At 35.5% G+C, this 14,635-nt stretch overlaps 1 protein-coding gene across 5 annotated transcripts in view; it reads right to left on the reverse strand.

Annotated features, from left to right (window-relative positions):
* Positions 1 to 14,635, reverse strand: part of CNOT6 (CCR4-NOT transcription complex subunit 6) — a 70,976-nt gene that overhangs the window by 7,984 nt on the left and 48,357 nt on the right. For all 5 annotated transcript variants that reach the window (XR_005056935.2, XR_005056934.2, XM_073222066.1 and 2 more), the window contains 7 exons: positions 13,474 to 13,660; positions 11,473 to 11,558; positions 3,437 to 3,541; positions 3,287 to 3,355; positions 2,105 to 2,262; positions 1,192 to 1,346; positions 419 to 573 (listed from right to left, as the gene is read on the reverse strand). Coding sequence is in view for 3 of the 5 variants with exons in the window: in XM_073222066.1 (XP_073078167.1) it covers positions 419 to 573; positions 1,192 to 1,346; positions 2,105 to 2,262; positions 3,287 to 3,355; positions 3,437 to 3,541; positions 11,473 to 11,558; positions 13,474 to 13,660 (915 nt within the window). In the remaining 2 variants the exon portion in view is untranslated. The remainder of the gene's footprint in view (positions 1 to 418; positions 574 to 1,191; positions 1,347 to 2,104; positions 2,263 to 3,286; positions 3,356 to 3,436; positions 3,542 to 11,472; positions 11,559 to 13,473; positions 13,661 to 14,635) is intronic.

Here is a 14,635-nt window from a genome sequence, read left to right on the forward strand (position 1 = left end):
TTTTATCCAAAACTCAAGATCTTTAAAAGAATGATCACAAATAGTTCAGGAAGAGAAGGTAGCTTACAGAATACCCTTGCTGCCAAGAAATCAGAAGTGTATTGAGTTCTTCTCACTGACAGCAATTTTTTCAACTAATATTTCCTTCAACAATTCTTTTATGTGAATGATTGTTGTGAGCAAAAAAAAAAAACCCATTTTTTTCTTTCACTTTATGCCTTACAAAATTTGAAATACATTTCTGGACAATGCTTTCTTATTCTAAGCTTTGTGGTAGAGAAAAAGGATATGGTATTTTAGAAAAGATTCAAATTCTCATGGAGTTTTTTCAGGTGTTAGACAATTAATACATAATGAATTTCCTGTTTTCTAATGAATTTTGGAGGTCAATTTTACAGGAAGTGAAAAGGTCACTCACATGACATTTCAATCAATTCCTCCCGAAGTTCTAGCAGTATCGCAACTCCAATGTTGTCTTTCGTCATGACTCTGTTCAGCATAGCTTCAGACCCTTCTGAATTCGCCATTGCTAGCTGATTAAATTCAACAGTGTGCTTCTGAACCAAAGTAAATCTAGAATAAAAACAAACACAAACACACACACACACACACACACACACATAGAATTGGGAATACCAAGGTGTTGTTTACTAGCTTTGTGGGAAATGAAGTTTCCCCAACTTCCTTAACAGACATGATGGCAGGTAAATCACATTATGGAGAATCCTCCACACATAACACCAAGCTTCCCACATCCATTTAAAGTTGTTCTCATTCTAGTACTGATACGAATAACATCTTGAAAAACTTTCACAAGTTAGGACAATGTGGTTATCTTCTGCTTGGGTTTCACATTAGAACATTCCATGCTGTAATTTTTAAGTAGTTCTTTTCCCAAATATGTGTTTAAGAATACCTCTACTAACATAGAGGGAATGTTAATCACAAGGTGCTTCAATTGACAATTGGAAGTTAAACCCTAGTAAACACCTGAAGAAACAGCAGCTCTTTCAACATGTCTCCAAAATGAGATTTCTGATGACTCAGAACAAAACAGATCCCTCCAAGTATTGTTTTCTTGAGTAATAATATAATGTTCTCATTCTCTTATTTGCCAACTAATTTTCATACCCTTGGACCCATATTGCAAATAGTGAGAAAATGTTCTTTTTAAAATGTAAGATGACTTACTTTTCTGTCTTGAAGAATATTGCACAGCCATCAACATGTTTTCTTTCTTGTTCTGACATTGTCCTAGCTCTAGATTTAGGACTAAAGAATCCATTATAGCCACGTTCTTTCAGTTCTACCAGAAAAAAACTGTAATACTGTTCTGTTTCAACCTCCTGAAAAATTATAAACAGCATAGTTATTTCCTAGGATGAAAATTAGTCCTAGGCATTAACTTTAGATTTTAGTCTGAAAGCCTGAAATAATTTCAAAGGACTGATCTGCAGAATAAACAATGTAACAGCTTCTCAAAATAATTTATCTGAAACCAATCAGAATGTATACTTGTCATTTTATAGGTACCAGCTGGCAATCTCAGCTCTTTGCATGTACATTTCTTTATTTTAAAATTAACGTGCAACAAGAATCAAGAGAGAAGAAACTTCACAGATCATAATTTCAGGCCACAGGGAGAAAGTGACCTGCCCCAAGTCGTGTTAAGTTATTGAGAGAGTCAGACTGAGAACTCTCAGTCACTGTGCACCAGGTACAATGCTGTTTCCACTATGCGCTAATTACTCTATTACTGCTGGTGGTAAAGTAAAATCATACCTTGAAAATGCCACAATTTCAGTAACAATGCCACTCAATTCAAAAACAGTGTGCAGAGGCACTAGGAAGGGAAAGGTATTTGTTACAGCAAATGCTTAAATCTCAGCTTAACACATTTGCTCAGTTTGGCAGCACAGTGTCACAAAAAAAGCAACTAATGACTGTTCCCAGGATTCACTAAAAACAGAAAAAGCCACTATTTTAAGAATTGCTAAAGGCGGGATTTCAAATGTGTTAATGCAGTGCACTCCTAGGCTGCTCCTTGCTTTATCAATATTGGGGCATTTGTACAACTTAAACAAATCCTTTTCTGATCACGTACCTGAAGACTTATGATATCAGCATTGCAGCTCAAGATTTCTTGAATAATGGCCTTTTTCCTGTAGTCCCAATTTAGTGCCCATGATGGACAGTAGCCGTATAACTGCCGGGTCGCATATTTATCACAAAGAACATTATAGCACATGACAGAAAACAAGGCTGTAGGAAAGATAACTTTACTTACTCACACACGTGGCAGAAAAAAAAAAAAAAACAATTTCAGTACTTGTCTCTTAAATTTAAGTCTGACTTTATTCATCCAATATATTTTCACTGAAGAGCTACTATATGCCAGATGTGGTGGATATAAATCAAGCTGGATAACTAAGAAAGGACAGATTTCATAACAAATTTTAACACAATGTGTCACCTGCTACAGAGGTATGCATGGAAGTTTTGGAAGCTAGAAGACCTTCAGCTTCTAATACCAGGGCCCCTCATTTCTATGCTCCCCCCACTACCTCACCAATTGTTAATGTAGGATGTGGAAACTGTCAGGTAGTTTTCTTAATAGGCAATGTCTAGTTTTCTTCTATAGGGCAACTATTACTAATTCACATGAAAGGAAGGGACATCACAGACCAAATACTGTCATACACATAAAGTAAGTTCCCAAACTATTTCATACAATTTCACTTAAAAGGAAATTAAGAGGTCTTTAGTTCAATTTCTCTCTCAAGTGAGTGTTTTGACTATCATAATTTTGCAGTATCACATGGGATATGCTAGGTTGTAGAAACTTCAACACAGAAAGATTTTAGTGTATTTATTGTAACTGAATTTGATCAATTCTTTACAGCAGCCTTTCTCAGAGGGGCACTACTGACACTATGGGCAAGTAAGCTTGTTGTTCTGGGGGCCATGCTGTGTGCTGGAGGGTGCTGAGAGCTCATCTCTAGCCATGAGATGCTGGTGGCACTTCCGCCAGTCCTGGCAATCAACAAACATCTTCATACATTGCCCAATGTGCCCTAGGGGATAAAAACCACTTCTGGTTGAGAAGCAGTGTTTTACGACATAATTTCTACAGTACAGAGGACAGGTGAGCAAGAATTAAATCTTTATTATTATCTCCCAAGCCAAATCATCTGTAACACTGCCCATAATCTACAGCACACCAACAATACTATTAGGTTTGTAAGAGCAAGTAAAAGTAAGAAGTAAGAAAAGTAAGGCTACCAACCAGTTGGCCTTGTTCTGTCTGGTTCTTGTAACATAATCCACGATCTTGGAGGTGGCTGTTCTGTTGAAACTAGTTGAATATAAAACATAAAATTAAACAATATTCTTACATGTCTTCTTAAAAGAATGGTTTAAACAAATGACCACTTACTTCTTTTTGCAGTACCTGCCAAATTATCAAGCAAGTAGTTCAGTAGCCTTCTTGTTCCATCTGGTTCCAGATAGAGGTTCAGTATATCCTGGGTAAGTGGATTTCCTGGAAATATTTTTAAAATAGGCAAAATGAAATTAAGGTAAGTACTAAATAAAATATTTCAAAATTGCAAATGTATCGAAATTATCAGCTCGTCTCTAACAATGTGTAGTTATTAATAATACTCCAAGTTAAAGAAAATTACTTTTTTTTCAGTGTTTTGACGTGAAGAGTGAAAATGATTTATACCATGTTCTACAGCGGTATCCAAAAAATGATTATTAAAGGACTGGTGTCAAACTAGATGTTTAATAGTGCTTTGTATCTGGCCCTGTCTCATCAACACTTTCATAACAGTCAAAGTGAGCTGAATGGGTCAGGAAGGGCGGGTCAGACACAGACAGAGGACAGCCAATATGATGAATCACAGAAGCTAAACTAAGCATCCAACAAAACAAACAAGAAAACATCCTCATGACAAGTGAGTACTTAGATTTATAAAAATTCTACTGACTAAAGTAACAAGACAGGGCAAACTTAGTTTAAGATTAAGTCACTGAGGAAGGGGGCAACCCCAGGGCCAAGAGCCATCTCTAAGTTCAGTAACTATTTTGTAAGTAACCAAAATAAAGGCAAATGCAATGATTTACATGTATCTGTAAGCACCTCAGATCCTCTCAGCAGGATTTATGTTCATACAAGGAGTAAGTACAGTGCCCTGTTCTGAACAGCCCAGTTCCCACCCATGCCGCACGACTGGTGTCTGTGGTCCTGCATCCTGCAGCTCCGCTTTCAGACAGACTAACAAATCCTATTAACTGGAGAAGACAGCCAAAATTATCAAAGATTTTAACCATGCCAAATGATAAGAAATCAAAGGATATAGACTATAAGAATGATCACAGCCCAGGGAAAAGGGTGGTTTTTCCCTATTCCTTGTTAAAGACTAGACTCAAATGGCAGGCTCTAACAGGAAACCCGGCTCTGAGCAGAAAGGCTGCAAACAGAGCTACCTAAGATGAAAGGCACTGCCTGTGAAGAAGCAGGGCAGCCTTCGTAAAAGCTGGATTACATGGGTGGGAAGAATGGCAAGGTTAGATCTTTAAGATCTTTAAGATCTCTTAATTTTAAGACTACAGGAATCTAAGAATTATAAAGGTAAAAAAAGTGGTCCTGCAAGTACAAAGTATGTCTTCGCAGGAAGACACATCACAACATCATTACCTCACATGTATACAGTGCTTACAGCTGCCAACACCCTCATTTAGTCAGTCCTCAGAGAGGTACGTTCATAAAGTTACAGGGCCTGTTGTTAATGTGTCTTAGAAAATGAAGTCAACTAAACCTGCTCAGTGCTAGGTAAGCAGCCCACTCTAACCAGACTCACATGAAAGCTGTCTTTTTATTACATTCTAGTGCAAAAAATACTTAGAGGCAACCACTAACTACTTATATCTATATAATCCTTCCTTCTAAGATCTTTCCTTAGAGATTAAAAGCCATCCCCAAACACAAACATCTATTTATGATTCTCTAATAAATGCAGCTGAAGCCAACGGTATATTTCCCCCAATATCTGCTTGCTTTTTGGGATTCCTTTTAATTTAAAATTAGTCAGCTCTTCATTTCCTGGAAAGACAATATACAGAGGGAAAAGCTAACAACGATAACACCACCACGATTCTGGGATTAAGACATGATACCAAGTCCTCAGAAAAAGGGAACAAAAAGTAAACAAGAGGAGTTGCTGCTGAAAACATGAAGTAGACACATTTCCCCTATTCCTCCTGCACAGTGCAAGTAAAATCCCTGTATATTATGTGTGGACAAAGAATATGAAACATGTTGAGATGGCAGAATGGCTAAAGACCACAGAACCTAAGGAATGACACAGTGGTAAATTCCTTGGGTTTACCTTTTTAACCTCATACATTCCAGACATGGAGCTTCTTCAAAGCCAGCAACATGGCAATAATGGATGCAGAAGGAAAAACTCCCAACAAAAGACAAATGACCAGGAAACGGTGTCCTAATAAGACAAAGCTTTAGATAACAGCAGCTCTCCTCCAGCTGAACACCAAATGAACATATGGCGCCATCTCCAACCATGCCAACAAAAGCCAATGAGGGGGCCCAGACCTCCACCCATATGAGGAAGTAAGGAGGTGCCCCAAATCCCTAATGGAGCAGATCCAAGAAGGCCAAGTAGGTAGGTGGGTCTTTAATCTCTTCCAGGCGTAATAAGCTTCTCCTACTCCATCCTGTGGTGTCAGTAGGGACAACCAACAGGAGCCTGGTTTTCCACCTTAACCTAGAGTAATGAGGTGCCTCTCCACCTTCCTTATTGAGATGACATCAGAGAAAGCAGAGGAGACTCAAGACTCTACCAACTCCTTGAAGTTATGAGGTCACCCCACCGCAGTGACTGGGGAGACCACAGAGTCGTAACTGCCATCTCCAACCTGCTGACCCTCAGGTGTCAACAGAGGCTGATGGGAATCTCAACTCTACCTCCGTTGGCACTCATCAAATGTTGCCCCCCTTTTTCTTGCCAGAGCAATGTTAGAGAAAGCCAGCAAAAAGAAACAGGTTTAAGTAAGATCCAGAGTTTCATAATATGAGTACATCCAGTTTCAACTGAGTATCACTCGTAATACCAAAAACTAGGAAGATTTCAAAGTGAATGAAAAAGAGAAAGATAATAGATTCCCACAATGTGATGACAAAAACAGAATGAGCTGACCAAAATACAGCAGGCATGATAGAAAAACACTGCAATGAGAAATTACAAGCACACTTGATATAAATGAAAAAAAAAAGAGACAGCAAAGAAAACACTTTGGCAAATAAACGCAACATTAAAAAATAATCCAAATGGAAGTATTAAAAATGAAAAATAGAATAAAACAAAAAGCTCAGTGGGTGAGTTCAACAGCAGGGAGGTCAGAGGAAAGAACTGGTGAAATGGAAGATAAAGAACAATAGGAATTATGCCATCTGAACAACAGAAAGGAAACAAATTGAAGAAATGAAAAAGAACAGAGCCACAGAGACCTGTGGGAGTACAACAAAAAAAAAATTTAATACTCGTTCTCAGAGTTGTGGAAGTCAGAGGACAAAGAGCACAAGACAGAAAAAGTACTCAAAGAAATAATTGTGAAATCTCTTCAAACCTGGCAAGAAACAAACCAACAGATTCAACAGGCTGATAAAACCCAAACAAGACAAACCCAAAGGAATCCACACCATACTACATCATAATTAAACTTCAGAAAACTAAAGACAAAGAAAAAAATCTTGAAGGAGGCCAGAGAAAAATGCTATCTTACCTGTAGAGAAAAAACACTTAGAATTAACAGTGAATTTTTCAGCATAAACCATGGGAGCCAAAAGGACATGGCACAATATTTTTCAAGTGTGAAAAGAAAACAACGGTCAACCCAGAATCCTATATCCAGTGAAAATATCCCTTGCAATAAAGGAGAAATACAGACATTCTCAAATGACAGAAAACTAAGAGAATTTGCTGCCAGCAGGCCTACCCTAAAAGAACCACTAATGCAAGTTCCCTAAATAGAAAGGAAAAAAAAGAAGGAATCAAGGAACACTAAGAAGGAAGAAAAAAAAAAAAGTATGGTTAAAAAAAAAGCTAGGGGTGGGGGTGACAAACATAATGGCTTTCCTTCTCTTAAGTTTTCTAAATCGTATTTGGCAGTTAAAAATTTTTTTAACATTGATTTGGTTCTCAATGTTTGTGGAGAAAGTACTTCAGACAATTCTATCATAAATAGAAGGAAAATTATAAGGTCATAAAGAGAGTTAAGATTTCTGTTCTTTATCCAAATTGGTAAAATGAGAACACCTGTAAACTGTAGTAAATGATATATATATAATGTAGTATCTAGAGCAACCACTAAAAAGAATGTACAAAGAGATAATTCAAACACACTACAGACAAATCAAAATGTAAATGTAGAACATTGTTCAAGCAAAAAGATGGTCAAGTAATATAGGAAGCCAGGAAAAAAAAAATACTGGGAGAACATAGAGAAAACAAAAAATAAGGTGGCAGATATAGCCCTAACATACCAATAACTTTAGTAAGTATAAATGGTCTAAATATACTGATTAAAAGACAGATGCTGGCAGAGTAGATTTAAAAACATTACCCAACAACAGACTGTTCACAAGAAACTCACTTCAAAGACAAGCAATTTGAAAGGAAAAGGATGGAAAAAGACACAAATAACAGGAACATTAATCAAAGGAAAGGAGGAGTGGCTATACTAATATCAGATAAAGTAGATTTAGAGTTAATAAAATTGTACCAGAGACAGAGAGTGACATTATGTAAATGATAAAGGGTCAGTGTCCCAAGAAGACATAGCAATTCTACATGTGTATTCACCGAACAATACAAAATACTTCAAGCAAAAACTGACAAAACTGAAAGGAAAACAGAGAAATCTACAATTATAGTTAGAGATAACACCTCTCTCTCTCAACAGCTGACTAGACAAAAATCTCCATAATACTATCCAACTTATAGATAGTAGATTAATATATGGGATCTAATCAATATTTAGAGAACATTCTACCAATAGAATACATACTCTTGTCCAGTGCCCAAAGGATATATACTAGGATAGACCATATTCTGGGTCATAAACCAAATTTCAAAAATTTAGAAAACTGAAATCATATAGAATATATTCTTCAACCACAAAGGAATCACACTAAAAATCAGTAACTGAAAACAATGGGAAAATCTGCAAACACTGGAAAATTCTAAATAATCCATGGGTCAAAACAGAAGTCTTAAGGGAAAATTTAAAATGCACTGAACTAGTGGAAATGAAAATACATCAAAATTTGCAGCTGGACACAGCTAAAGCAGGGCCAAGAGGGAAATTTATAGCACTAAATGCATGCATTAAAAGAAGTTTTAAGTCAGTAATCTAAGATCCCAGCCTAAGAACCTAGAGAAAAAGAGCAAAATAAACGTGAAGCAAAAAGCAGGACGGAAATGCTGAAGAGCAGAAATCAATGAAAATGAAAACAGAAAAATAGAGGAATTTTTTTGAAAAGTTGTTTCTTTGAGAAGATCAATAAAACGGACAAATCCTTACCAAGACTGGCTGGCAAAGAAAAATAAAAATAACCAATGTAAAAAATGAAAGGTTATTACTACAGACCTTATAGTAATCAAAAGGGTATGCACTTTGAACAACATGGGGTTAGAAGTACTGACACCCCTCACCATCAAAAATCTGTGTATAACTTTTGATTCCCCCAAAACTTAACTACTAATAGCCTACTGTTGATAAAGCCTTACTACAATTAACACATATTTTGTTATATTATATGTATTGTATACTGTATTCTTACAATAAAGTAATAAGCTAGAGAAAAGAAAGTGTTTTTTCAAATTGTCATAAATCTCACAAAAACTTTACAATATATATACTGAAAAATTCTGTGTATAAGTGGACCCACACAGTTCAAACCTGTTTTGTTCAAGGGTCAACTGTACTATGAACAACTAACTCTACACACATAAATTTAACAACCAATGGGTCACTTCCCTGGAAAAACACAAACTGTCACAATTCACCCAGGAGGTAATTTGAATAGCTCTATACCTATTAAAGGAAATGAATTCATAATTTTGAAACCAACAGAAATATCCAGGCCAGACTGTTTCACTGGAAAAGTCTACCATTTAAAAAATCAACTCCAATCTCTTCTAGAAAACAGATGATGAGGCAACACTTTCAAATTCATTTCATAAAGCAAATACTACCTTGACACCAACCAAGGTACATGTGAAAAAACAAACAAAAAACAAACTACAGATAAATATGCCTCATGAATTTAGTCAAAAATCTTTAAGAAAATATTATCATACAGAAGTCAGAAATCAATACAAAGAATTATAACCATGACCAAGTTGGTATTATTCCAGGAATGCAAGGCTGGTTCAACATTCAAAAATCAATTAACAGGCTAAATAAGAAAAATTACATGATCATATCAAATGATGCAGAATAAGTATTTCACAAAATCAAATACCCATTCATGATTAAAAACTCAGAAACAGAGGGAAGTTTCCCTGCTCAGAGGGAAACTTCCTCAAAACTGATAAAGAGCATCTACAAAATACTTACTGCTAACATTACACTTAATAGTAAGACAATTAATACACTTAATAGAACACAAAATACTTTCTAAGATTGGAAGGAGGGATATTACATTGGTTCTCACAACTCTTTTTCAACACAGGAGGGCTACTGGTTCTCACAACTTTTTCAACACAGTGCTGGAAGTTCTAGTCAGGCAATTAACCGAGAAAAGGAAATAAAAAGCATACACATTAGAAAGGAAGAAATAAAACTGTCCCTATTTGCAGATGACATAATTTTTTAACCTAAAAATTCCCCCAAAATTTACCAAAAACCCAACTCTTAGAACTAGGAGTAGAGCAAGACAGAAGGATACAAGATAAAAATAGAAGAATCCCTTGTATTTCTATACACTAGGAAAGAACACACGGAACAGCAAAATTTAAAATACACTACAATCACACAAAAAGAAAAAGACAGGTATGTATCTAACAAAACACTTCCAGGACATATACACCAAAAACTACACAACACTGATGAAAAAGATCAAAGAACATCTAAATATATGGACAGACATAGCACATTCATGGATTACAAGACTGATGGCAATCCTCCCCAATTTGATATACAGGTTTAATACAATTCCAATAAAAATCTCAGCAATACTTTTTATAACTGTAGACAAGATTATTCTATAATGCATATGGAAAGAAATTACGTAAAAGGCACGTGATCTGTTCTGCATTGTTTCTTACAGGTTTATGTGACTATTTCAAAATAAGAAATTTAAAAAGTGCACATCTAAGGCTACAGTCCTACCTTTCACTATAGAACAATTTTGAAGAACATGGAAAAATGTGAAGAAAAACTAAAGCACAGTAGATCTATGCAATCAACTTTAAAGAAAATAGTATCAACTGATTCATGAGGCAGAAATATTCTGGCTTTGTATGAATGGATGATGTAGCCAATAGATATGATTTTTTTTAACTGATACATTTTCTCTCTTCCAAATAATCAATAGGTGCCCTGAGAAATAAATGATAAAGATTTTCTGAAAGTAAGGACGATGTACCTTAAGAAGTAGCTCTAAGTTGCAAAGCTCAGAAGAAAAATAATACAGGATTTGTCAAAAAAAGTGCAATCAGTGAAAAGACTATTACAGACAGATACATAACAATATCCAACGGGATATCTGCAATAAGCATCTCTGTGAACTTACACTTCCAAGAAATAAAGAGAGAAGTCTAGATGTTAAATAGTGAAGGATCTTTATGAAATGGAAGAGCAAGGCATCATCAAAACAGAGGTGCCACAAAGACTGCCTACCCCTCCTCAAGCACTTACTTTCAGAGGCTTTTATACACATTCACTCAGTATGGAAATTTGTGACTGATAACCCTAACTTAAAGTTTGTGAGTTCTTAGAAAACTCCTTGTGAATACAGACTAAGGTTTGTATTCTGTATATTTATTTTGTACAGATAATTTGTATTCTTGTATATTCTAAAATATACACTGTAAGATTACAAAACCTTGAACCAGAAGGATGTACAACAGTAGCTGCCTCTAACAGAAAAGGGAATGGAAGGGGAACAGAGAAGGGTCTTAATATTGTGATGCTCTATATTCCTTTTGCATTAAAAAACTGACCAAAAATCATTTGTTAATTCTGGTAGTCAATATATGGATAGAAGACAGTCTACAGGTGGACAGGAGAGAGAACCACTGAGATGAATCTAAAAATTCACCAAGTTGGGTGAGTGAGCCTGCATATCCCTAGCAAAAGGATCCTCTCTCCCGGCTTCTTCAGACTCAAAGACATACATACAAAGCATAAGTAAGAGGCACAAATATGGGGAATCACTTATACCTTTCAGGCCTAAAGTCTGCAACTGAAACAGTTTTCCCAGCTCAAAAGGTAGAACTCGTAACAGGTTGTTATTTAAATGGAGTTCCCTGTGGATATAAAAATTCCACAAAGTTAGAAGATATATTACCCTTTACCTAGCAGCTAAAATCAACAATATAATTTCTAGGAATATAATCTCCTAAGAATGACAAAATTTTGTGTTTTATTCCAATGTCTAGTACAATGCTTCTTAAATAGTATGTGGTGAAAAACAAAACACAACAAAAAAAACCCAAACTGCCAAAGACCAATACATTTGTAAAATACAGGGAAAAAAATGGATTACTAGAAAAATGAAATGAGAAAAAGACCAACAAAATACAAGCCCAATTTTTAAAGAGTATTGGATTCAGTAAATACAAACAGATTCAACAGATTCACTTTCACATGTTGTGTATCTCACTCCATGCAGGTGATAGTGTGTAAACCGGCCACCCACAGACTACCCTGCACTGGTTCAGCACATGGGGGCGTCCACTACATGTGTTTAGGGTAGAATTAAAAAATAGCCTAATGTGAAGCGCTATAAGAGAATTAAGATGATCATGTAGTGCCAATAAAAGTGCTTATGACAGCTGCACAATTAAGTTTATGATTAGTATTTCTCCAAATTTATTGTTTTCATTTTAGAAACAGCAGACACATTAAATACTAATGATTATTTTAATGATTTGTTTTGTATAGATAACTCTAATATAATTATCAAAGGATTCTTCAGTAGGAAAAAAAACCCCAACATTGAAATAATGGTAATTTCCTACAGTAAGTTTTACTTATCAATTTTCATATGTGAATGAGAACTGTTTCTATAATCCTTAGTTCTTAGAATTTAAATGAACCTTGGTTACTACTAAGCAAACAAGGAAAACTAGCTCTGGATAACTGGTTCCCATTGAGCTCCAAACACAGCACATGGGAAAGGGGGTCCTTTATGTAAATTTGGCTCAGGAGATTAAAAAAGATCATAATATATATTCAATAATTAAGCCTAAAAAACTGTCAAAAAGGCTGGACTGGAAGCAGCAAAGATAAAGAGATTCTCACAAGATTCTTACTCCTTTTAACTATGAAACAAATGGCAGAAGGCAGTAGAAAAGCCAGTGGAGTCACAGAGAAAAAAGGCAGGTCACATGAAATAGGGCAAGATCTTCCATGGGGATTAACTTGATAGCTGGAAATTGGCTTTCAAATTGGGAAGACCTCACCTACCTCATAAAACAGAGGCAATAAAAGAAATACCAATTACCATCTACTAAATACAATACGTGCCAGGCAGGGAACCAGTTTTTTTACTCATCATCTCAAATATCTCTAATCTCATCCTTGGTTGGGAAGATATTATAGCAACTTTACAGATGAGGAAATGCTCAGTGAAGTTTAAGAAGCTTGCCCAAAATCATACAACTTGTTAATGGTAAATCTGACTCTAATTTGCACTCTGTGTAGCTCCACGTCCTATCTACCTCCTATATAGTTCACACTTCAGTTCCCCAAATTCAATGACTAATTTTAGCTTCTTTCAATCCCAGGCTTTTACTACTGTCATACATATTAAGCCCTGGGATGGCCAAAAAAGTTTCACTAATTGTCAATTATTTTCTGGATTCTGTATAAAGGATAATATGGTACCCCAGAATCTAGTGAGGAAAAAGCACAACTTGGTGGGTATATGGAATAACACAAGGTCCTTCTAATTGTTTACCCCAACTTTGTCCAAAAGGTTTGGTTCAAGAATAAAGTATATTATACAAAGCATAGCAATAAAACAAATTTTAGGCAATGGATCTACTTAATTATTTATTAGTTGACAATCTATTTTCCCAAGAAACTTTACATAAAGGATATAATTACATTTGCTTTTGTGTAAATACCATTAAATTGATAATGTTGTTTCCTAACAAAATGAATGCTCTCTTTTGTCTTAGGGGGCATACAGTTACATACTAAGCTGAATCTGCACACCTGAGTGATACCATGTTTCCGAGTTCTGCTGGTAAACTCCGGATTTTATTAGAGGACAAGTCCAGATACACCAGATTGTGAAGCTTGGCAATGTCTGAAGGGATGCGGGACAGGTAGTTGTCACTCAGATGCAAAGCTGTCAAGTGAGTCAGTGACCACAAAGATGAGCTTAGGCTTCTGACTTTTCCTGTAAGAGAAGAAAGTACGAGGCAAGGGTTATATAATGTTCTATATACAGTGTCCTATATAATTTGGTCCCAGGGTTAAATAACATTTAGATGTTTTTATCATACAAAAATTGTGAGGAAGGGGTTGACAATCCATTGCTATGGTAAATTATAACTCTCTACTTAGCAGACTAAAAAATATCCAATGTTTAGATTGTGTTGTTATTTTAAAGAACATAGTATTTAAGACTTTACCCTTTAAAGTAGCCTCACCTATGACATGAAAGAAAAAATATGAATAGTTGATAGTAATGGTAACTCCAGTATTTCAACATAATTGATTTGGACTTAAGGAAAAAAAAAATCAAATCCAGTATCTCAGAGGCTATTCATATCTATATTCCAGAAAACAAGAATTATGCCTAGAAGTTAAGTAAGATATTCTCATCTTAGCAAAGTTTTAAGACCAGAGTACCCAAGTGATTAGTTCATCAACATTCATGTAACTAAACAAAAGCTGTACTAGCAATTACAACTAAAATTATTTGCTTCAGATACTAAATCATAACTGTATTTTCAAATAGCAGTAGACACAGAAGTCAGTGAATAAGAACAGAATAATTTTTTTCAATGAAATATTAAATCTGTACTTTGGCACTTCTTGATAAGATGCCAGTTGTTTCTACAATCCCTTCTAAGGACTTTCCTTGTAAGCTCTTTCATGACCCAGGATCGAGTCTGAGAGAAAAATGAAACAGATATAATGGAAATATACCAGTGTCCTTTTTCAGTCAATAGAAAATTAGTTCTCAGTCTTGAGACTTCCACTTCTAATCAAGATGGAATAACAGGAACCAAATTTATTATCTCCTCCAAACAACTACAAAAGCAGACAATATACATGAAACAAGAATTTCAAGAGATCGGACACCAATCAACGCAGGAGAGTGATTCCTGAGGGACATGAGACTGACAAGGTAGACCCTACAATTGTC

This window comes from Manis javanica, chromosome 14 (assembly GCF_040802235.1).
Source record: "Manis javanica isolate MJ-LG chromosome 14, MJ_LKY, whole genome shotgun sequence".
NCBI lineage: Eukaryota > Metazoa > Chordata > Mammalia > Pholidota > Manidae > Manis > Manis javanica.